The sequence below is a fragment of the Calypte anna genome, chromosome 1, assembly GCF_003957555.1.
Source record: "Calypte anna isolate BGI_N300 chromosome 1, bCalAnn1_v1.p, whole genome shotgun sequence".
Classification (NCBI taxonomy): Eukaryota; Metazoa; Chordata; class Aves; order Apodiformes; family Trochilidae; genus Calypte; species Calypte anna.
In genome coordinates this window covers 32,964,770-32,990,071 of record NC_044244.1, presented here as the reverse complement: position 1 = coordinate 32,990,071, position 25,302 = coordinate 32,964,770, and the positions used below count along the sequence as shown (strand labels likewise).

General features: G+C 43.5%; 1 protein-coding gene across 2 annotated transcripts in view; it reads right to left on the bottom strand.

Moving 5' to 3' along the window:
• The window catches only part of SRGAP1 (SLIT-ROBO Rho GTPase activating protein 1), a 145,346-nt gene extending 135,346 nt beyond the window's left edge, over positions 1–10,000 (bottom strand). For both annotated transcript variants that reach the window (XM_030449396.1, XM_030449402.1), the window contains exon 1: positions 9,309–10,000. In XM_030449396.1, coding sequence (XP_030305256.1) covers positions 9,309–9,375 — 67 coding nt within the window. In that variant the 5' untranslated portion in view covers positions 9,376–10,000. The remainder of the gene's footprint in view (positions 1–9,308) is intronic.
• Between the last annotated feature and the right edge of the window lie 15,302 nt (positions 10,001–25,302).

Here is a 25,302-nt window from a genome sequence, read left to right as displayed (position 1 = left end):
AGCAAAGACAGCATAGTTGACAAGTTTTTTAACTGAAAACAAGTTCTTAACTTCAACCAAATTCCTAAATATAGCAGTTATCCCTTTGCCACACAAAGCAAAAGCTAGCTTTCCATTACACAGCTGGTTCTTCACAGAGCTGAAACTACTTAGGCTAACAATGTAGAGACCCCAATTTGCCATATGCAGAAGGTACCTATGAAAAAAAGAGTTTATATACTTACATTTCTGCTGCTTATCACTTTCTTCTTTTTCGTAGAGCTTTTGAATGTCCACATAAATACTGTCAAAGAATAATTCTATGTCTATCAACTTCGTTGCAGCATGTTTTGGTTCAGAGGTTTGTATTGCAGTGTGTGGAGTGAGCAAAAACAATGACTAAGGGGCACTGAGCAGCTGTCTGACAGTGCTCTGGACTACAAGGAATACAAAACTTCAAGGAAAGGGACTGTGTGGATAATCCCATTCAGTCTCCTGTTACTACAGGCAATCCCATTTTATTATCATTCCTGAAAGATTATTTAGTGGACAGTTGGCATCTCAAAACAAACAAAGAACCCCACAAAACAAAACCAAACAACAACAACAACAAAACCCAAAATAAACAAACAAACCCAACAACCAACTAATGACAACGGGTAAAATGTTGTGGAGTTTTTTTCAGCAGAAAAAGCAGGATAATAGATCTTCTTGCTTTATAATATATAAAAAAAGTAATTAAGTGACATCCAGTCACAATTCGTTCAGTTTCTCTATTACCTTCTAAAATGGAACTTAATTGTTGAGTAAAAAAGTTTCACTTCAGATGCCTTTCACCTTGGTACTGAATGAGCACTTATTTTATGTTGTCTCTGACCTAACACTATATTGTTTATCCTTCCTTCTCTAACAAAAAAGAAAAAGAAAAAAGAAAAAAGAAGGCAGGCTGTTGCAGAAACAGAGCTATACAAGAGCTGAATCTTACTAGACCTCTGTTCTACTCTGTACTTTGTAAACACGAGCAGATTCCTCTGATTTTCAGGAAGCAGATACTCTGAACCGGCTAGAACAGTAGAGACTGGTTTCTTTTACCATATGAAAGAATCTTCACTGGAGAGTGAAAGGGGCTCAGCATATCTCCTTATTTAGTTTAACACAGAGACCGAGAAAATCCACACTTGTACGCTGCTCCACTTCTGACACCTTGGAAGAAACAAGTGAAAGCAGCATCTTGAAGAGTCCTGACACAAGACAGTACCAACAAACTGCTAGCAGATCCTACACGTGGAGTAATTCAGATGAGCAAGCACTGAGTCAGTCAAGGCTTTTGGAGAGCCCATTTACATGAATCTGCAGCACTCAGTTACATTTCCCACAACAGCTCATTATGCAAAAGGTTCCAATCATTACTTCCTGGAAGTCATCATCCACTAAACCAGCTGCATTTGCTTTTTCTTCCCAAGATAGTTAACAAGAAACACTATACCATAAGTGTTTTAATTACATTTTTTGTAACTTCTGTTTCACAATAGCAAATAATTGTATGTCTCGTGTGTTTTGAGAATGTTTTGGTTAATATGCTAATACAGATCTCTTGACTGCTAGTCAGCACTTCTGCATCTGTAATAGAAAGTCTCAGAAGGTTGCAACCGAAACTCAAACAGGTTTTATCAGTCAATAATAGATAACAAAGCAGAGTTAACATGGATATCCTAACTTATTAAGTCATGATCACAATTCTAAGCAAGTTCTACTGAAACGTTTTCTATAAAACTTACAGACTAAGAAAAGATTTTTTTTTCCCCCCTCTCATCCCTCTGCAATTAAAAGCAACTCCCCCAGATGCTACGGTCAAGGTAAATGCAGACCAAGCACCCACACACCTTCAAAGGACTTCATTAAAATCAGATCAACTGCTCTGTCATGCATTGGACAGAGTTAGAAGTTAATGAACAGATCATCCTTAACTCATTTCACACATAGTATTACTACAGAATCAAATCATAAAGCATGCACTTTCTGCATGGCACTTTCTGAGACCATTTATTGGTCTTGCTGGTGTTTGTTTCCTAGAGATTTTTCACACACAGGAGTCCAAATGTTTCCAGTGAAAGACTATGAAGAACACTTTCTCTTCCTACCTGCAACACCTACCTGAGTAACAGGCACCTCGAGCTAGGATTATGTTAGTGTGCCAACCATGAACTGAAACAAGCATTTTCTGCTTCTAAAGAAGACAAACCCTTCTTTACAATGTTTGTACTCACTGACTAGCAGAGAGTAATACAAAGTCATGAACATGCCTATATACAAGCCAGTTCCTGGAAACAGAACATTAGTTTTGCTTGGGGTTATTTCCAAAACGTTCTTCATTTTCCACAAAGAGATTGCATCTCGATCTCAGGACCTATTAAATGGTCACCTCCAGGTAAAATCAAGGTTTCCAGCAGCTTGTATGATGCAAGGCTGAATGCTGCATCTTGCAATTCATACAGGTATATGCCTGAGAAATAGTGACCTGAAAAGAGGAGAGGGAAGGAGCTACTGAAGAGATTTTTACTTGTTCAGTTAATAAGCTGTAGCGAAGAGAAAATGCCTTTAAGAATACCAGTGTTCTCCCTAGACAAGATGGATTATTGGGCTGAGCATAGGGAAAATGTCATACGCCACCTTTAGCCTACCAGGTGGCTGTAACCAACTTGTGACACACTTCTGTGTCTGCCAGAAGTTAACCTCCATAAGCTGCAGAAAAGGGTAGATTCCTGAGGAAGTGGTGCCTCAGGCTTACATTAAAACAGATCAAAGTCAATTGTTTGTCTTAGAGCACTCCCACAGGACCAAGCCACCACACAAACTGACCCAACAGCCTGCAGTTGTTTAAGTCTTAGAAACAAAGGAAAAACAGCAGTGATAATCAACTCCTTTGGTTTTAGTGCCAGATAGAGTCTTGGTAATGTAAAACACATGCCGCTAGCAGTCTTCCTGTGCAGACAGCTCTGCGCCTTAGCCAGGAGGTTCCATGCTTTCAGCAATGTCCATCTGTGTTTCATCCCAAGTATCTGCTACTACACAGCCTGCCAGCCTCACCCTCTTTATGGTACACAAGCAGTGATGCCTATCGTTGCATCTTCAACCACTGCCTTCAGTTTTCAGCTGCTGCTCTTCCTCTGCACACATACACACATGGTGGGAGGTGTCCCTGCCATTGGTAGAGGGGTTGGAATTACATGAACTTCCGTGTCCTTTAAGCCAAACCATTCTATAACATACACACAAACACTGCCTCACAATCTCCTGAACCTCAGGGTATTCAGTGACTGAGAGACAAGGACTGGGGAAAGAAGAGACATGAAGTAACTTGAGGCAGAAGGGGCCGTTGATGAACAGCACAGAAGGAGGTCAGACAGCCTTGCCTCAGAGATGGCCAGCACTGATCCCATCAGCCCAGACAGCTGAGAGCAGAGAGCACAGCAGGGTCCCTGGAAGGTGGGGTCAGAAACTGGTAAGGTGCAAATGCTGTGGTGAGATTTCAGCCTGCAGGAAGCAGTGGGGGTCAGGGTGCAAGGAGCCCCGGTACATGTTTAGAGTAATCACCAGCAGACAAAAACAAAACCCCCACTCCAAAGCCTATTTTGCTCTGTGAAAGCTGAGCAGTAAGAGTAGATTAGACTCTAATAGGGATTAATACAAGTTAAGTTAGCACTAATTTCCACTAGGAAGACTAGAAAGGTTAGAGGTGAGATAGCATGACAGCTAGATGTAACAGGGGCTTGAAAAAATGGCAAAGGTGAGAAGAAGCACCATTGACACCTGCCTGGCTCCATTTCTGCTCTTCTCTACGTCCAACCTTGTCCAAAGCAGAGATCAGACATGCTGCACTGCCAAGACATGGTCAGTGATTTCTAATAAGCTGTGTAATGGTCAGCAGGGAATTTCTTATCCAGTCTCAAAAGCACTGACCCACTTTTTTTTCCAGAGCTACCATCCATCACCTCTGACTGACAAGGAGACCAGTTTTCACAAAAGGCAAAATCTAACCCAAGTGAACTTTAAGGCAGAAAATGAGATATAATTCACATCCCTTTCTGCCTTACCACAGCCATTTCAGAGCTATAAGTTTAATTTTATTAGCAAGTAGGACTTCAGTTCATAAAAAAAGTGACCAATAAAAGATAACAGCAGGAAATTAAATGAACCCTAGCATGATTTAGAGCCTTGCTCTGCAAGCACAAAAATGCACAGAAACTATGTTTGTAAAGGAAGAAAAGTCCCAAAGAACAGATCATAAAAGAATCCAAGCTGCTTCAAAGTCAGAGGCAAAATAATTTTTGTTAGAGATTAAAAAAAAATATGTGCAGGTACACACAAAACATATACTTTAAGTATGCAGTTTGATTGCTGTATTGACAGAAAGAAACACAGGTCAGACAGTCCATTTATTGCTTGCCCTTTCATATGTTCTATAACCACTTGGACTTTATTCACCTTTAAATGAAAGTAAAAGATTAAATGTAATTTTGCTGTGGTGCTAAGACACACCAGCTGCAGCATGAGGTCAAACTCAAAAATAATTGTTCAGTTTATGACTGAACTATCTAAACCTTTCGATATCCCTTCAGCTGCATATCTAAATACAAACTCATTAAAATTTATCTGGACAACTGAAGTTTGTACTCTGAAGGGAAGTATCAGAGAGCAGGAAGAATGCAGTGGGGGGGAAAAAGTAAGGAATCCTCCATTAGCTTATCTCTTGAAGAACGTCTAGCTCTAGTGGAAAAGTAGTATGGGGAATAATATCCTTTCTGTATAAGACAACACTCATTTTGGTCAAGTTTTTTGATAAGAAAAACTTCTACTGAACCAAACTTGATAAACTAACATTGGAAACTGGCATCGCTTCACCAAAATTTTTCAAAATAAAACTTGAGAATTCTGGCATCATCCAAGGCACCAAATCTTTCATGACAAAGATTTAAAAAAACCTAATTCTCAGATAATTCTACTGTTATGTCTACTACTCTAATGTCAGCCCAATTTGTATTTCAGAACTCAGCTTTTCCTCAGAAAGGCTTCTGTAGTTTTAATTCTAGATTGGTTTTATCTGGAGTGAGTTGAAATTCAGTTTCACAAATTAGAATTTCCATCTTTCATAAAAAATAATTAGGCACTGTAATATAGAGCACCAACAAATTGTTCATGGTGGACAACAAAAGTATTTGGTTCTAAAAAGTCCAGGCAAATATTAGCCTTACAGAAATGTCTGTTGCCACAAAGTCTCTTTGAGGCTTGTACTTCAAAAGCAACATATTTCCATCTAGTCACTTCCAGCTGGAAAACAAAGGTGGGAAAAGGAAGCATCTAAGAAGCTCCTCCATCATCCCTTCTCAGCTGGAGATGTGGTTGCATAGGAAGGCCAAGAGACTGGAAGATCCTCAACAGTTCAAACCTACAGATGATCTCACTGGACAGGGAGGACCAGATTATTGGTCAGCACAATGTTAAACTATTTACCACATTTCTCGTGCATGGAAGGCCAACTACATGTCTTAAAAAGGTAAACATGCCAGTGTAATGCTTGAATCATCTGAAAGCTATTGAGCAGCATCCCCAGTTCTCTGCTGCTACTACACATTTCTTCTCAGGCACTCCAGATCTCACTAGCTCACCCTTCACCATACCCGAGATACCCACATGGTGATTAGAGGATGCTCCAGTATTTCATTGCTACTGAGATTGCTCAGTAACTTTACCAACAGACACTACTTTACATTATGAGCAATACCAAGGAGCAGCTGGTCCTCAGAACACAAAAGGTAGGGTAATAATAGGATACTGTAGCCAGCTGAGCTCTGTGTTAAGGAATGCTGTGGATAAATCTAAGTAGGGTCATGTATTAGAAAGTTGATACTCAGCTCTCAACTATACCACTAGTCTGTTGCTTATTTAAACAGGATACCCTCCACTGTCTATCTCCAGATATATTCCCCGTCCCAGCTGCAAGGTTGGTAGGGCCTGTGAAATTATCACATTCTTCAGAAAAAAAACCCCAACATGTACAACCGATAGTCTGGATGATCAGGGATATTTTAGGAAGCAATTTTACTCAGTAATCCAATATAGTCTGCAGAAAGCCTACAAGGCAGAGTGCCCAAGCCATTTTAACAACAGCAAAAATTGTTCATCAAAATATTCTCGAATAAACAAGCTCTTGACGCCTTTCCTAAAGCTTTTGAATCAGAAAGTGAAACATTGCTGAGAGGTAGGTGGTTCAGCAAAATTATTAAGTAACAAGATCATACCGGAACTGAAGTGCAGCAAAGATAGCTCACTGTTACAGAACCAAGGAATACTTCCCTCACGCCTTTATGTCTACAAATTAAGGTACCCATGTTATCAGAATACCCTTACATCCCCCAAAACAATGGATATAAGTATCCATCTAGACAGATCTAACTTCACTATTAAGACATCCTTAAGAAATAGCCCTTTGTGTTCCATATGATGTGCAGGGAAGGGAGCACATTTCCCCTACTGCAACAGTTGGAATAGTTCTTGGCAGAAGCTAACCTGAAGAACATGGATGTTGCAAAAAAATTGTGCAAATAAGATGTTCTGCCCAACAAGCCAGAAGTACCCTGTCCACCTCAGCTTGACAAACAGGTAACATTTGCAGGCTTTCTACTGTTCCTGTATGACCTCTGCTAAAGTAACAGCCAACCTACTCATTGCTAAAAGATGTCAGTTTACACCACCCAGGAACCAGACAGAACAATTAACATCTGTTACTTCTTCCTATTTAAGCGGTTAAGAGCAGAAAAGCTGTGTGAAGAATGGTACTGTTAAATCCTCATTTCCAAATATGGCACCATATATACAGCATGCAGGTCATGTATGTTAGAGGCCCCTCTTCCTTCAGTACCACTATGCAGGCATCTTACAACAGGATTTGCAAAAGCACACATCAGTGGTATGGTTTCTGAATCATTAAAACTGGTGTTCAGCATGATAAGCTCAGTGCAATCTCAGAAAAAAAGGTAAGGAAAAAAAAATAAATATATATATATATATATATATATATACTTATCCACACTCCTTTACAAGCTTTCCATCAGAGGACTTCAAATGGCCAGTTTGCTGCCAAATTGTCCAGATCCTACAGGCAACTAAACATATCAGCAGTAAGAAATCAGCCACTGCAAAGACCTGAAATCATAAGCAGCAAAAGCATTTTGGCCACACCCTTTCTCCTACCCTAATGCATTAAATTTCAGGTAGTACATAGGAACCTGCATTTCCTGCAGTTATATTCACGTAGTTACCTTGTGGACTACTCAGGATTGATTCCTTAGCCCTTGACCCTCCCAATATGAAAAAGATTTAAGGTACCATGCAATGGTATCATTACTTTGTTGCAGTATCACTGAGTTAGCACCCAGCAGAATTACATCTTGATACAGACAGTTCTTGCCTCTTGAATAGGAACAGTAGTGGTGCTAGTGAAAAGGAAATGAAGCCCTGGCCATAATTTCTAGCTCAGCATGCTTTCTCAAACAGCTGCTAATCAACAATTCAGGCGAGGCATTCAGGACCAGACACACCACAAAGGAGAAGCAAGAGCAAGTCAAAATTCCTAAGCTATGTTTACAAATGCCATCTCCCTCTGCAGTTATAACAGGGGACCATGACACCAAGGAGCTTGGTTATTAGAGATGCTTGCTACCTTAATCTTTGTTGTTTAAGTAATGTAGTTGAAGGGCACGGTAACTCTTCATTATTCAAAGGAAGAGAATGGCTTATATAGCAACTGGACGTAGCTAATAAAGGCTGAGCCTGTAACAATTGTGTTATAAGGAGGCAAAGAACAGCTTGCACACTCTGCAAGGAGCTTCAGATCTTAACGTTTTTTCTGCTCAGTGATCAAGACAAATCTCCACTATCTCCACGGAGAAGCAGAACACCAATCCTCCAAGGGCTCTGCTGGCAGTGAATCTACCAGCTACATGAGCTGCCTCAGCCCTGCCCATTTCAAACCAACACCAGAAGCATGGCCTACCTGCCAGCTCAGAGAAGACCCCTTGCTACCCACCTCTCTGGAAGATCTCTTATTTTACACCAAAATCCCTTCCTGGACCCAAAGTGACTTTCATTGGTGACATCTATTTTTCACAAAAAGTTAAGCTTAGGAGGGGAAAACTCAAAGCCTACCTTTCCTTTTAAGAGGAAAAAGAACAACAAAACCCCAAAAGTTTTCTTGAAAAATTGATTTTGCAAGGTCAAGGAAGAGACAAAAATACTGTGCAGTTACAGAAAGTCAACAAATCTTTGAAAAGCTGAGGAGTGGTTTTTCCCACTCGGCTTCAGACACTTCAGTTTGAAAGTCCCCAGTCTTGCTTGGAGGGGGCAAGAGGGCTCTGGAAGCTCACCCCCACCCGTGCATGGGGCCACAACATCACGGGCTGTGGCCAGCATCAAGGAGGGTTCCTACATAAAGGGCACAACCACATCATTTAAAGATAATCCAGATGTCACAAATCTTTTTTAACACTGAATTTCAAATTCCCATTCATCCTCAAAGCTTGGATGTATTGTAATTTGTGTATTGAGCAGCAGATTCCCTGACAGCACCCTGAAGAAAAGGATAGTGTGCCAAGAGACCCACACCTCACTGCCCATACCGCTACTTTCCCATCCTCTGCTCCACCCAAGACGCTGGCAGAGGGGAAAAAACCCGAGAGTCTCGAAGTGCTGGTGGCTCTGCGCTGTCCTTGGCACAATACTTGGATGCAATACAGCCGGGCGATACGAGGCTGAAATACTTCCTGGGATGGCTGAAAGGGTTCATTCAATAGTCAAGGGTAATTCTTTATTAGCCGTCTTCCAACACAGCCCAACACAGAAACTACAACCCTGAGGGGAGGGTGGGGGACACCAGCCATGTGCCTTAGGAAAGCGGCATGGCTTACTATTGTCTCTCCTTCAGTTTAACTGCCAAGCCTATTTTTTCATTTCCCCACCCCACAGTGTTACAGAAGTCGGCGGAGAAAAGGAAGGTGCTCCGACGGGGCCGGGCAGCAGACGACCGCCGCAGCTGCCGCCCGGCCCCTGCCCCCACCGGCCCCTCACAGAAACCGGCGCCGCTCGGAGCGTGGGGGCAGCTCCCGCCGCCGCCCCCGCCCCCTCCCCGAAGTTCAGGCAACAGGGACCGACCACCCGGACGGCGGCGGCGGGGCCGCCCTCGGCCCGCATCCTGGGGGAAGGGACCGGAGGCTGCCGGCCGGACCGCCGGCACCCCCGAAGCCGGGGAGGCATCTCCCGCGCCTCGCGCTTACCTTTCACTTGACTTTCATACTCCGCTATAATCTCTTTGTCCTTTTTGAATCTGCTCGGGGTTGACATTATCCACTTGTTTCTTTCGCTTCTTCCTCTTCTTCTCCTTGTTTCAAATTATTATTGTTATTATTATTATTATTATTGATTACTATTATTATTTCTCTGGAGGGGCTCCCAAGTTGTATCAGATGGCCACAAGCCCGAGCGATCGCGGCGGCCGGGGCGGCGGCGGGCGGCTGGCCCGGGGGAGCACCGCCGGCACCGGAGGCGGCGAGGCGGGGAGGCGGCGATCAGACTAACCCCGGCGCGGGCACCATCGCCTCCAGGCACCGTCGCCGGCAGCAACGCGGTCCACGGCCCGGGGCCGCCGTAGGGCGGGGCGGCGGGGGAGCTGCCGCTGGCCTCGGGGCACCCGCTTCCACTAGGCGAGGGCGGGGGCCCGGCGGCTGCGCCCCACCATTGTTATCTCTCCTCACGCACCCGGGAAAGGGGAAGGGAAGGAGGGAGAGGGCGCGGGCGGTGGGCGGGAGGCGGGCAGCAGGCAGGCGACCGTGCTCGGTCCCTACGCCAGAGGCACCAGTTACTCCGGTCGCGGCGCTCGCCTGGGTGGGGACTCGGCTCCCCGCCGTGACTAACCCCGGGCGGCAGCGCAGAGGCGCATGTCCCAGCCCGGCAGCCCGAGCAGCGGCCGGCGCGGGGCGACACCCCCGCCGCGCCCTGGAGAGGTGTCTCCGGGAATGAACTTCTCCCCGCCCTCCCGCCGCTCTCTCCTCCCTTCCTGCCTCCCCGCTCGCCTCTGCTCCTCGCTCGCCTCGTCCCCGGCGGCGGTCGCTCCGCCTCCCCCTTGCGGGCAGCTGGGGTGGGAGCGCGGCCGCCGCCCACCGCCGCGCCTCGGGCCGGGCTCGCAGGCTCCAGTGCCCGCCTCCGCCGTCTGTCCCGCAACCGGAGGCCTAAGGGGCCCGGCGGGCTCGGGAGGCAAGGGGTGACCGTCACCTTTCCGCCGTTCGCAGGGAGCGTATGGTGGGCCGGGTGCCCCCTGGGGACAAGGGTGTGAGGCGGCTATCTGGCGGGGAAAGTTAAAGCCCCAAGCTGCCACCACCGCCAAGCGGCGCCGGGAGGGGAGAAGCCGGCGGGGAGATTTGGCCTTTGGGTACCCTCTTCTCCTCCCCGGTTTGTGTGGAGGCAGGGTACGGCTGTGCTGAGCGGGGCCATAGCTGTGTGCTGCCGCTGTCCCTCAGCACAGCCCCTGTCTGTCTTCCTCCATCCTCGCCCACATGGAGCTCCCCTTCGGGTGCAGCTTGGCAGCCCTGCATGGGGCACTCCTGCATCTCGTGGAGGAAAGAAGGCAAACATGGGGAGAGGCTGTCTAAATTGCCGCTCCCTCAGAGTGCTGTGTGTGGCACACATGAGGACTGGTCCTGTCAGACGGTCACATTTCATGCCGGTGTCAGGATATATCAACGAGTGATAAAGCACAACTCTTCCTGGGAAGCTGTAGCTGTGAGAAGGGGAAGAAGGGGGTCCAGAAGGGCAGGGAGAGCTGCAGTTGGGAGCATGGGACAAGTCACCAAGGGGGAGAGATGGCTCAGGCATGCCCTTGCTTCTGGGTGCCCTCCAACAGCAATGGGGACAGCCTCTGTCTCTGCCTGCAGAACTGGCATCTGGCTCAGCCCGTTCAGGGCCACAGATGATGAGCTGGCTGCCAGCTCTGCAGCGGAGCTCTGCATGCCAGGAGCTGAGCATGGTGGCTCACAGACTCAGTAGCCACACTTCTAGGTCCTGGGCTGCAAGCTTGAGAGCCGTCTGCAAAAGGAGTCCAATGTGACTCAAGCTGCACAACCCCTTTCTTCTGAGCGCCCCGGAACTCAGCCTTTGCCTGAGAAGAGCTTGCTAAAAACAAAAGCAAAAACACATGGAAAAAGCAGCGTGATGGGCACTGCTACCATCTGCAGTGATGGGCAAAGATTGTGGCTGTTGTTCATGGGTCAAAGCCAAACCCCTAGGCCCCAGCTGCAGATTTTGGAACTCAGGGAGGTCAGCTCTGAGGAGGTTAAAGGCAGGCAGGGGACTTTCCAGAGGCACAGATGGCTTTGCTGGCATCAGGTATTTCAAAGAGCAAACAAATAGGTGAAGTTGCAAACTATTCACAAGGAGTTTCCAAAGGTGGCTGCTGCATGATTAATGTGGTGAAAGTGCCCAGAGATCCTCCCCCAGATAGTTGGTCCTCACAACACCAGGACCTGACTGTTCAGGACAAGCAGGATTGAACAGTGGGATCATCCACTGCTTGAAAGTTCAAGCCAGCTATCCAGTAATTTGACTGGATTTGAGTTTAGGTGTTGGGGGGACCTGCCCCTCAGAAGGAAATGGCACAGTTACTGTAGTTATGCTGACATTCTTGCTTGTGTTTATACTTAATTCTTATAAACATATTGCCTTAGCATTGCAGACACTCCCACACCTCTGCATTTCAGCAGTAAGTGTACATCTGTCTCTCCTTTGCAGTTCATCTTTCCGTTTCATTAGGTACTCCCCTGCTAGAAGTTTGGGATAAAGGATTCCTGTTCTTCTTTCCCTCTTTATGTGTTGATCTCTATTACATTACTCTGTCTTTTCTTCTTGCCCTCCCAGGACATTTTGCTTCCATCTGTTCCCATTTCAGATCACCTAAAGCAATCTTGGTACCAGAGGTTATTGTCTGAAGCTGATTTAACTCCAAGCTGGATGGTCAAATTACATCCCTTCAATAAGAAACCTTGCCTCAAAAGAGCAGTTATCTTGGTAATCTCATACAACTCTGATTTTCATCTCAGTCTTTGATGCTCAAGTCTTGCCTCCTGGCTGTTCTAGTCCATCTGTTAGGCTGGGGATAGGCTGATTTACAGGACTATGGAGCACATTCCCAAGGGAAGCAAGCTGGAGATAAGCTGTGAGTCTTCTCTGTTCTTGCAAGAGCACAGTGTTTTCACAGCTGGTGAGGACAGAGAATGGTGGTCAAGTCCCCTCATGGCCTGGGTGAGGCTATACAGCTTGGCAGCCCTGGCCAAACCAGTCCCCACCTCACTTGTCAAGGAACTGGGAATGCAAACCATAACCAAGATGTGGTTGAAGGTGTAGACATGAAGTTATCTACCTCCTCCTTCCTGGGGGCTGAGGGATACAGCCTCCTCTTACCACTAAGCTGACACTGTGAAATACCACCCAGATCTTTCTCCCCTGAGAAGGGTCAAGAGGGGTCTCAGCATCCGTGCCTACACTACCCCTTCTCTCTGTGCTAGGTGTCTGCGGCCAGAGGTTGGGTCTGGCTCTGCAGAGCCAAACCAGAGACTGCAGAGAGGGAGTTTCTGTTTCTCTGCAAAGGCAATTGCCTGTGAAGATGCAGAAACCATCTTCTAGCTCTGGAGACTGATCCCCTTGTATTCAGTTGTGCAGCTCAGGGCTGCATGTCTGTGGCATGGCCGCTCACCAGGCTCAGAGCTGCACAGATTCTGGATCCCTGAGTTAGGGTTTGCTGCCAGGACAACCAGGATTGAACTGGCTGAGAAATCTGATTTCCCCCTGCCCCACCCTCCTCTAGGGATTGGCAAAGGATTGTACATTATTACATGGGTGTAATCTTCTTTTAAGATGTTCATGGCAGCTCAAGTCTCCGGACTCAATTCCACACTGATTTACACAGCCTGCAATCCCATTGCGAGGATGGTGATTGCATAGGAACAGATTCTGCTTGGGCTCTGCAATGCCATGTTTGAGGTGACTTTCAGGACACAGAAGATTAGTACAGAAATCCCTGTCTTTTGAGACCTGTTCCCAAAGAGGTTCTCACACACTTCCCATCAATTTCAAGAGAAGCAAGTGCAAGAGCTATGGACAGTGTTGTTGTATGAACCCTGCAGATGATACTTGAAAACAATTGTTTATTCACAGTGTTGTTTGTGAATTCTAAATTATTGCATATAGAACATATTAAGGTCTTGGCACGGAGGACACTGCAGATATTTAAAAAGTATTAGGTTAAAGCTGATTGAGAGTACATATGTCGTTGCAAGAGGCAGAGTTGTGTGAGTAAATGCAGTGTGGTACTGCAGCAGTACGATAATGGTGCAGGGTTTTTGGACCCTACCTCAGCATATGGAGTTAGATAATCTACTCCACCAGGGAATGGGAAATCCTGAATTATGTATGATAAAACAGAGATGTGTTTATACAGGGAGCAGTTCCTGCAATACTTCATGCACTTGGTGCAAAAAGTGAAAAACTCGGGCATGCTGGTGTCTGCTAGCTTGAGAACTTCATTATTGCATTTCATTTACACAGCCTGATGACCTGGGCTGTATTTGCTTTCTTGTGCAGCTAATAAAAATAGACCATATAACTGATTGCTGGAATATCACTGAGCCATTCTCTGTGAGCACATAATGAAACACATCGATCCCCTTAAACAACAAAACCTTGTGCTAATTTTCCTTAGGCTGAAAAGAAGACAGAAATAATTCATCCCACTTTATACTAATAGTCAAACAGTCATTTTAGAGTTGGACAGTAGGTCTCTGAATGAAAGACCAAGCTTTAATTGAAACAATGAAACATTTGATTCTTATTCAAAAATCAGTAAGAGGCACCATTCAAAGAGCTTGTTCAAATGTTTGTCACTGATAAGATGCAAATTTCTATAGAATCAACTCTATGTGTGTGGGAATTAGATTATTTCAGTACATACAGTTACTTATCTAAGACATAAATCCAGCAAGACTATTTTTCTCTCCCCTGTCCGTCCCCCCACCAGTGCTGCACTTAATGCTACTCTGTGCTTATAGACTCCTGAGACATGGAGATGAAATCTGGGCTTATGAGGTTTGTCGCAGGCTACAGAAGAGCTGGGACTTTACCCTGTCTGACCTGAGAGTGAGTGGCTCTAAAGCATTCAGCTAGACCTTTACAGCAATGAAATAAGTACCACGAGGTGTCCAAACTTCAGGAGTTCACAAAAGATGTTCACCTCACCTGAGTTTCTGTGTCAGCATAAGCTGTCACTAAGCTTTCATTTCCAGCAACAGTACTCTGATCACTGACATGGGTGTGTTGATTGTAACAGCCTCTTCCAGAAGCAGAGTAGAGGCAGAAAAGACATTCTTATTTCACATTAAGAGTGTTTACAGGTGAACTATGTAGAACTGTTAACGTGCTTTAAATTCATGCCTTACCTGGGTCCATAACTATTTTTAATCCCTCGGCAATCACTATGTACTTTTTCAGATTACTGCTTCTATCTGTTGAGCAACTGCTGTGGTTTTTTGGATGTAATAATCTGAGTGTCCATTTTGTGAGCTTCACACACCTACATTTAAGCAATTAAAGTCATATGCCTAATCTAAATGAGTCGCTTAACCAAGTAATTTAACTTCCTTTAAAAAAGAGAGGTGGGCATGTCCTTGGTGGTGCTCACTACAGTTAACTTATTCTAAACACTTTGTTTAGTGTGGGCTTTGTTCCAGTTTTTCTTACTATCATAACCAGGGGTCATATGAGACAGGAATGACATCTTCATAAAACCTGAATGTAATATGCTGAATGTTAACAGCAGTCTATTAGGAATATGCTTATTACTTATTGTCCCTTGTGCCTGAATAAAACACAGTTAAGTGTATGCAGACTGCATTTGTTCATTTGCAATCATACTGGAAAGTAATCCTGTCAGTGTGTCATCTGAAGGAGTATTCAGGAAAAATACCATTAGGTAGCCTTCCATACATATGTGTGTGTGGTGTGTGTGTGTGTGTGTGTTTATACAGCCAATTTGCCATCTTCAAAAGCATGCTATAGCTCTCAGCATGAAACACATCTGAATCCAGTGGAGAATTGTTCACATCATGGGAAAAAAAAATCTTCCAGGTGAAATCACTGACATGAAATGAAAGAGATCCTTCTGTCTAAATAAGGTAAGATTTCAGCCCAGGAGGACTGATGCAGTCTGGGACATGAACAGGCACTGTATTTCCTCTAAAGCAAAAAGAAAAGCACCAAACCTCCCACATGAGTTTTGTTGATCTTTTGTTTGAAGAAATTAATGAGACTTAAAGCAGTAATTGGTATGTCAATATTGAGTCCTTTGACTTTACAGTCATGAAGTGCAGTTAAATGTTTCCTTGTTAAGTTGTTCCTTTAGAGCAGTGCTAATGGGACTAATGACATAACTAATATATAGAAAGTGATGCTGCTACTTTATGTCTTTTGTTAAGAACATTATCCTTTTTTTATATGGTGTTGCTATTCACTTCCCAATTACTAATTACAAGGAGAAATTAATTCCAAGTAATAACTTTCTCACTTAATGAGATGAGACTGAGGCAGTCTTGCCATTTTGAAGGAGAAGAAATATAGAAGTAATTGCATTCTCACTGCAGGGTTTGTGTTCTCTGCAGGGCTACTTTTGTTCTTTTGGTTGCTTTTGAGACTCTGTTACTCCTCAACATAATGAGCTGAATGTCTGATTCATAAGCTTCACACACCTAAATATAGGCAACTGCATGTGCCTAACACCTGTCATCTTACATGTGCAAGCACTATTCTGGATCTTTGTCTTTAGTCTTAAATTTAACAGCTGTATTGTCCAAAGAAGCAATAAGATGGTTTTGGGTTTAGCTTTTCTTTCCAAGCCTGATGGGGGAATACCAGTGTATTTGAGAGAATTCTTCCGAGTGAACCTAAGGGGCCATGTTAGTGATAATTAAAATCTTTGATGAACAGAAAATTGCAACTCTGATAATTAGCTTTAGGGTTTTTTTATTTTTGTTCCACCAGTTCTCAGATGTAAATACCCTTGCTACTTCATTACTCCTGACCTTCTCATGCTAATGGCTTTGAATGGAGAGTGTTCAAAATTGGTTTAAATTTAAAAGGAGAAAAGACTGTGCTTGAAGCAGCATCAGAGAATTAAGAACAGTGGGATTTTTTTCAAAATCTGTCCTATGTACTTGATTGCACTGCTGTTATCTGACTTCAGTGCTAATAAGGCTGCTGGATTGTTCCCTCAGAACTTAGGGGAAGGCAATTCCTGATCTTGCTATCCTTATATGGCCTTCACAGGCCATCTAGATTTTGCAGAATCTCAGCTTTCTGGGCTGCTTCGGTCCGTGCCAGCAGTTTAAAGGTTGCAAATCACCCTTGTTTCTCTCGAAAGGGCATGAATTTTAAAGCCCAGAAATATGTCAAATGTCAGCCTTGTTAATTTTCACAGAAACATCTAGTGTGGGCTAGAGGGGTGGAACAGCTGTGGTCTATCTATCAGGCTGCAAATGTACCCTCCTGTTAGTGGCCTGCCCAGCACACTGCCACATCTCTGCTTCAGCCCCTTGGCCCATCCTCTGGCTGAGCCCTTACCCAAGAGCAAGGCGTATGTGGAAGAAAACAAGAGTGGAAAAAAAAAAAAGCTATTTCTGGAGCATTTTCTCTTTAGATTACTGATAGCAGCAACAGGCTGCTTTCCTGAGGTCTTTTCTCCTCAGCTACTCTCGCTGCACTGTTGCAAAGAGATGAGGCAGAATCAGGCAGAAGGGTCAGATGGCTAAAGGGGGTGATACTTGGGCAAACAGAGGTAGAAAGGGATACAGATATCATTTTCATTACTACTACTTCAACATAATTCAAAACCCCAGTTTGCAACATGGCCAGAGAGCTCTCCAGAGCAAGCTGAGTGGTGGCAGCTGGAATGGTTTCAGGCTGCAGAAGGAATTTAATCCAGACCTCCTGCTTCTTGGGCTACTGCTCCCGATATTAAAAGGCATTACAAAAAATGTTTTAAAAGATGAGAGTAATCTGAACATTCTTCTTTTAAAGACTTGGTATTTGTGATTCTCTAAAGGAGAGGTGGTTCCTTGCAGCTCTTAAAGCTCTCTGTTAAACACATAGCCCTGAGCAGGAGGGAGAATTCAGACTAAGTTTTTTCTTACTGTGTGGCTGTGAGAGGGTCTTCATGTAGCATGTAGGGTTTGGGGGGAATTTTGAGGTGCTTATGATTCCTCAGACAATGCCCAAGTGCCTGCTGAGGAGGAGTGGGCTCTCTGGGGCCAGGAGGTGCTGTCCCCTTTATTGGACCCAGTACTCTCTCACATCCTCAGGTTGCAGCTTACCTCCTCTGCTGGTTCCAATAACAAAAGACACAGGAATTCAAAGGAAAAAGATCATTATTTTAGCCTTGCAACTGTGACTTCAAAGTAAAGTTTTTAAGCTTTTGTTCTGGTGTCCAAGAAGATGTGTAAGACTTTAAGAGAAATTTTTCCTTTAATTTTTGGCATTTGTTTGCACTTTTCATAGTCTTAGATTCCTCTTACTATTTCTGTTCAGCAATCCCGTTTCCTAATAACTTTGTGTGCAAACATTGCAAATTACATTCAAATACTTGTCTCCAAGTGAATGGAGATTTTTTACAGAGACCTCTGTTTCTCATACACAGATAGTTGGAAGCTTTCTTTTAACACCAACTGCTTCAAAATTTATTTTGACCAAAGACTTAGTGGTACCGGCAATATAATTTTAAGAAGATCTATAGTTTTCAGACGTGCAGAAACAAACGGTGTGTAGAAAAAAATCCTTGCTGGGAGCCTCCAGGGCAGTTTCCAGGCGAGGCTGCTGCTGTATTCCAAATGTCACAGCTCCCTCCAGTGGGAGGACCACTGCCAGGAGGAGGTGTTTGCAGACACCAACCTAAAGTTTCCAAACCTCTAAAAGAAAGTATTCAAAACACTTTTATTCTTTTTCTTTTTTTTTTTTTTTTTTTTTTTTTTTTTTTTTTTTTTTTCTTTTAATTTTCTTTCTTTCTTTCTTTCTTTCTTTCTTTCTTTCTTTCTTTCTTTCTTTCTTTTTCTTCTTTCTTTCTTTCTTTTCTTCCTTTCTTTCTCTCTCTCTTTCTTTCTTTCTCTCTTTTTCTTTCTCTCTCTCTTTCTTTTTCATTCTTTCTTTTTCTTTCTTTCTCTCTTTCTCTCGCTTTCTTTCTTTCTTTCTCTCTTTTTTTCTTTCTCTCTTTTTCTTTCTTTCTTTTTCTTTCCTTCTTTCCTTCTTTTCCTTTTATTTTTTTTCTCTGATTGCAATAGATGATCCTCCCTTCTCTCTCCTCAAAAAATAATATTTGAAATATTTATACAAAACCTGAGAAAATTAACTTACATAGACCAGTTTTTCATAACAACTCTTATTATTAATTTCCTGTTGACTACCACCCTGTAAACACGTGTTCATGTTGAGTAGGGTGACATGGATTATGAAACCACGGTGTCTGAGATAAATTAGGAGAGGGAAGATTTCCTATATTAGCATCCTGCCAGTATACTTACATTATTCTCCAGAGTCAAGTAACTGCAAAAAATCCAACACAAAATACATGTAATATATTTGAGCACCTGTGAATTGGTGTAGGTTTGCTTTCTTAATACAAGTTACTGGTGTTTTTGAACCTCTGCAGGACGTGATGCCTCTTTTTTGGGTTTTCAAGCATGACAGTGGATGAAGCTACATTCATGCAAATGACAAATTCTAGCCCAAACTAAGAAACAAGTTCAGAGTGGGAATATGTGTAGCAGGAAGAGCCTTTCTTGCTCCTGAGGCTCCTTGAGCTGCTGGCCTCTTCATTGCCTCACACAGAGTGAGCTGAGCTGCCTCTGTGGGTGTGTGTCCCACCTTTATTGGCCCCCTGGTAATAGGGGGCCTGCCCTAACCAGGCACAGGTGGACTCACACCCACCCTTTGGCAACTCGAGGCACCTGGTTTATCTTGTTTCTGTACAAATATGTTCTTTCTTTCTTTCCAAGAACCTGAAAACAGAGGGCGATTATTTTAGGACATCTCCAATGCTTCTATTTGTGAGTGTAATTTTTTTCTTTGACTTTCTTGTCCCAGAAATCTGTAGCTTCTGGAGAGATGATGACTTGTGACAAATGCGTTTTATAAATATCTTTTTTTTTCCCCAAATCCAGTAAACTGCACCATGTGTGTTAATAATTGCTAAATTTATATGAGAAGAAAATTACTTTGCTGCTTCTTTCTGACCAACTTGTGCTTAGATCACTGACTATATTAAGTAGTGCTTCTAGCTGTAGGTCTAAGGATGGGCTTGCAACCCAAGGAATAGGCTCAGCATGATGGTTATAGCTCGGTGGTGGCTCAGCCTATGAGAATCTGAATCAGATGCAATGGTATCAGCATTTGGAGACACAGCAACAGCAGTATATAAATCATGTGCATTGTTGTATGTTCTCAAGGTACATAAGATGTTGCCTGGCAACTGCATGTGTCTCAGCTCTGAAAAGTAAGTGTTTTTAATTATGTCCCTGTGATACTGCATGACCACAGAATTAAGAATAGTGACTCTGCCTGATTGCTTTAAAATTTACATTTATTAAAAAATGCAACTCCTTTGCCAGTCATTTATACGCCTTGTCATAATCAAGCATTCTGTGCTCCTGCTGTTTTTCCCTAGTACACCTTACCATTTTGAAATTAAAAAAATAATTATACAGGAGCTGTTGCCTTTTAATTTTAATTTAACATTTCAGGATTTGTAGAACTTATAAAACCTTCTGCACGTGGTCAGGAGATGTTGCCTACCATCAGTTTGAGCTTACATCTCTGTATCTGCAGAGACAAGAACTAGGGGCTATTTTGCTCTCCTGTGGCTTGGATCTCTTCCCTGTGTAAAGAAAGCCACCAATATACAAACTATCTTGACACATATCAGTAGTTCACACTGTGCCTCATTTGGATTTAAGTAAGCTAAGTACATCTGAAAACTGAATAAAGTGTGTCCTACAGTCATAGCTTTCTGTAAACTGTAGCTACTGCACTGTGTTTTAAAAAGGCTGAGAGTGGAACATATTGGTAAAACACTTCTGAAAGACACAGCTCTGATGAACACTCTAATCCACAGTCATCAGTGCACCAGCCTCATCATTCTGTTTTATTTTACTTCATTTTTTTTTTCTTCATATGTGCCCAGGTCCCTATTGAGATTGCATTTTTTTGGTGCCTTTATACCTAAATGCCTCTTTAAAAACCTTCAAGAAATAACTGAGTGCTAGGTCACTCCTTCTAAGAAAATAGCCCTGGGAGATCACCTGGGGGAGGATGGCATTAATAGTACTTAATCATACTCAGCTCTATCCATAGAGAAAAAAGGCCAGATCTGGGCCACGACTGCTTTAAACTCAGAATTTTGAACACAAATTTCATGTCACTATTTTAGGTTTTTTGTTGTTGTTTTTTTTTTTTTACTATGTGTTTGGAGTCCTCACCTAATTTTATAAATCTCTAAGAAATGCACTAAACTTACTATGAATATGAGCATGTACTTTATGAAACAACAGGTTGCCCAGGGAGATTGTGAAGTCTTGATTTTTAGAGATATTCAAAAGTCACCTGGACATATTCCAGGTCAGCCAGCTCCAGGGGGAGTTAGGACCAGAAGACCTCCAGAGGTCTCTTGCAGCCTCAACCATGTGTGAGTCTGTGAAACAAATGAAGGGGATCTAATCAGAAGACCCAGTTAGTATCTGTTTCTCTCTTCTTTCTTCCTTCCCCCAAGCCTTCTCACTTAATTTGGAAGTGCTCACATCCCAAAATCCAAGCCCATGGCAATAGGACATGATTTAGAAGTTGACAAGTTCTGTCTATGGAGCAGAGCAAAGTGCCTCTTCTTAAATCTAGTTCCTTATGGAGAGCACCCAAGAGGTCACAGTGAGCTGAGGGACCAGTGGCTGATGGATCCCATCTGAGCAGTCAGGACAGATTGATCTGGAGCAAGATTTTTTTTGCTGTTGGAGAGTTCCTTGCTTTGGTTTGAAATTTTTAGACTGGGAGAATTTTATGTATCTTTTCATAAAGAGAACTGTGAAGGATTAACACAGTGTCTTTTAGGTAAGTGAAACTGGTCCAAGCATAAGATTTTAGTCTCCACATAATAAGCCATGAAATTCCTAATGCCAAATGCAGTCTTAGCTGTTAACTTCCCTTTTATAACTGATGGGGAGAAGTCACTGCCCAGAAAATCTTGTGTCCTGCGTGGGAGCAGCCTTGTGCAGGCCAAGAGACCTGGGCATGGTAAGCATGGAACTGTTCCTCACCTCTTCAGCATGGGAATGTGTGTCTTGGCATAGGGGGAAGATAGCTGTTGGTACCCACAGTTACTCTTTGTTAAGAATGAAGCATAGTCCATTTTCTCCACTGGGTAGCTTCCTATGGGTTGGAGTACTCCCTCAAAAAGCCTTCTCGCTGTAGCTAGGAGGAATCACACCTACATCACTTACTACCCATGACAGTGACAGCACACAAGACACTGTCCAGGGAAGTAGTCTTTGCTCCACCTGTTAAACTGTGGCTGTACAGAGATGATAACACACACAGGACAAGAGAAAGGAGAGGAGAGCAGGTCTTTACAGTCTGGTGAGAATCTAGGGTTGGAGAGTCAGGATGGCATCTGTAGAACATCTGTTCTACATGGATCTACAGTTATGTAGAGATGAAGTATAGAACTTCTCTGATTAAGAACATCTGCAGTGTTGATGACGTGAAGGTCTTTTGAGGTCTAACCTTGAAGATAAGTGGCCTGTTTTCTATCTATAACCTTTTTTTGCAGCACATAAAGAGAAATTTGAAGCTACAGGTGAGCTTTTCATTATTTTGTAGAAGTAAAAGCTCATGCTTTTATCAGCCAGGCCTGACTGAACTGCTCAGTTCCTGAAAATAGGTCATGGAGACAATCTGCACTAATTAGGAAAAGTTGGAAAAGATAATCATTGCAAGTTAAAAATGTGTGCCAGATCCATTTTACTTGCATAGTTGATCTGGAGGTGGTGTAATGAGCAGGTTTTGTACCAAAGCTGGACGTACTGAACAGTCTGACTCAATTCTGGGAGCCGCAGGGAACAAACAAGTCAAATCAAGTTCACTTTGCAGAGCTGCAACTTTTGCCAGTTCCTCAAGAACACCAGCAACTGCACCCTCACCTTTCAAAAACACCCCACAGCATACTGACATTTCTCCCTGCAGTTAAACTTTTCCTTTTTTTCTCAGGTCCAATTTTCTGTCTGATCGATTTAAGCTGCTACACTCTTTGGCTGAATTCAGTGGAGTACTTCAGTGCTGGTGAGATGATGTTCTGGCCTTTCTTTAGGTGTTTGGTGTGCAAAATGGAGCCCCAAGGCTTGTGTCAGGCATCTCCCAAGTTTGTAGCAAGTCAGGTTTGAAGCTTCATAGGTGGAGAGAAATAATTATATTAGGATGGTACACTAGAAAACTACTACATAAGCAGGCCAACATAATAGTAGCCAGTAGGAAATGGGGAGGGTGAATGAGCTTCCAGTACTAGAATATTGTTGCCAGCGTCAGTTGGTTTGGGATGCAAGATGAAATCCCCTCTTCTTCCTACAGCCTTCTTCCAACAGGGTTAAAAATGGGATAAACATTTGGTTTGAAACTTGGCTGAAGATAAAAGGGATGCCAGCATTACTGCTGGTGGAAAAGCAAGATGTTTTCCTCTCCTCCTGCTGAAGTTGCAGTGCCATGCAGCAAAGTGTGCAGTGTTCACTGGTCCGGGAGAGAGCAAGGGCCCATGAGGAGGAGTGTGAGTCTGTAGTTTGATGCTCAGAGTAGTCAGTGGGAGTCATAGGAACTTGGATACTGCTCCTGGCTTCAGTCTATTTTACCCTTCGGTAACCCAGTGATGACTTATTGTAAAATCTAAAAATAGCAATGGAAATGGAATCAACTGCTCCCCTCTTGACAAGGGGAGTTGTAAGCCCCCAGCTGAGTGCAGGACCTGCCCCTGGAAGCAGCAAGGTCCTGCCTGGAAGGTGGCACCTGGGTGCTGAGAGAAGCAGCTTTTCACAGGCACCTCTCTGTTCTGCTTTTCTGGCTGACTCACACCGAGTGACCATCCATGCTGTGCACAGTGCTTTTGAGATGGCCAAATAGTTTTGTGTACTCAGTATGAAGCTGTAGCATAGGCTTCTAGACTCTGTTTTGGGGTCCAGACATCCAACACTAAATCCTGCAGTGCTCACGTTTGAGCTCATAGTACCAATTTTAGACATGAAACCTTTTGTTTCCTTTCCTTCTTTTTCTAGCTAAGCAGCCTTTGATTTTCTGCCTCTGTTTAATTAGAGGCACAGAAAAGCCATTTTGCTGCCAAGATGAGTCTGATCCTCTATGTGTCCAAAAGCAGGAATGGAGAGAATGGTTGGGTCAAGGAGACAAGTGAGTGTGCAGCACATAGTGCCCAGCTGCTCAGTGATGTTTGTGTCATACTCACAGACAGGCATCTGAGCTCTGCTGGAGTCCTCTTCTAAAACAAAATTGCACCCAGATTGATATTTGGAGTAGGACTGTCTCTTTTCCCAGATTTCCATTACTTTGCTAATGAAACACAGGAATGATTCTTTTGTCTTTAGTCTCAAGTATTTCACTTATTTTCTCCTAGAACAACGCCCTGCATAAATCACACACAAAGCAGCAGTGTGGAAGGAAAATCTGAATTGGTCTTTATGTTCATGTTCCTAAGCTGCTGAAATCATTTGGCATCATTTTACTGACTTAAAGAAGCTCTAAGATTCTATGTCACAATGTGTACCTGGATGATGTGAGAAGCTGCATTTCTTTTATTAACTTCCAGCATTATTTCATTATATGAATCATTCCAGTATGCAAAATTACCATGAGAATTTACAAGCCTAGGCACACAGTCCTACTTTTCCGATGGTTATTATGATGAAAAAATCTAATAATACTTTGCTTACAGATTAAAAAAAATTATTTGCTTTGGGCAAGCAGGATTTCAACCAGCTTGTCTTCCATTAGCTCTTAAAAAAACCCCCCACAAACAAAAAACCAAATAAACCCCACAACTGAGATAGTGAAAAAAACTGCCAGAAATCTCATTCTCATTAACCTTTTTTTGGCATAGCAACTGAAATTTTAATGTGACTGTGGAATATTTATTCTGAAAATCAACATTTTGAAGTTCATACATTACACAGCTCAACCTGTGGATATTTATTGCAGTTGACTTTGCCAAGGAACTCTGAAGGTAATGCTTTTTACAGAAAGCAGGCTTAAAGGGAAGAGAAAATTGTGTTCTGGTGAGAACAGTTCTCTACTTGTCAATACTCTGTGTTCTCTTTGCTGGGAAAAACTTATTTTCCCCCTTTGGCTATGCTGTCAGTAGCTCATCCAGTAAAATATTAAACCAGACATTGAATGGTAATCCCAGCTGAATCTCACTCAGAGCAGAACATGGGGATCACAGCAGCTGAGGGGGCTCTGCTCCTTTTAGCTTCACTTCAGCTACCTGAGACTTCACCTCATTCTCAGTTGCCATGCCCTACCACAACGCCATGATTTCTGCGTTGTTCTTTGGAATTGTCCAAAGATTTCTGAAGTCCAGCTAACTCCTATATGTGGGCCAAATTGCATCTTCTCTTTTGTCTTTTATCAGACTAAGAAGCAGGCCTTGTTAATCCTTGTTTTTCAAGATGGCTTTCTGGTGGTGAGATGAAACCACATGATAAGTGGGACACAGGTTTCTCTCTTACCAGCATCACACTTCCTTGCTGTTGTGTGAAGGTAAAGCTGTGTAGCTCCTGGGGTGAACAGGAGAAGGCAGGAGGTAGCTCTGATCCATCTCCCCTTTCTCCCCATTACACATCCCTATGTAGAAGCAGAGCCCAAGAGTGGGATTTCCAACACTTGGCAGGACCACTCTGCCCCAGAGACAGAGAGAGTTCAATCCTCTCTTTGATGCACCTCTAGGGTTCTTGCAACTGCCTTGTCCTTCAACCTTCCTGTAACACTGTGTCCCCAACAGCTTGACAACAAGAGTCAATCTCACTATCCCTCTGGATTCCTGCCTGTGGCCTGACTCAGTCTTTGCAGACCTCTGCTCTCCCCAACCCTGGGGGCAGTGGCTATCTGAACATTGGCCAGGGCAGGGTTCTTGTGTGTCTGGGAGCT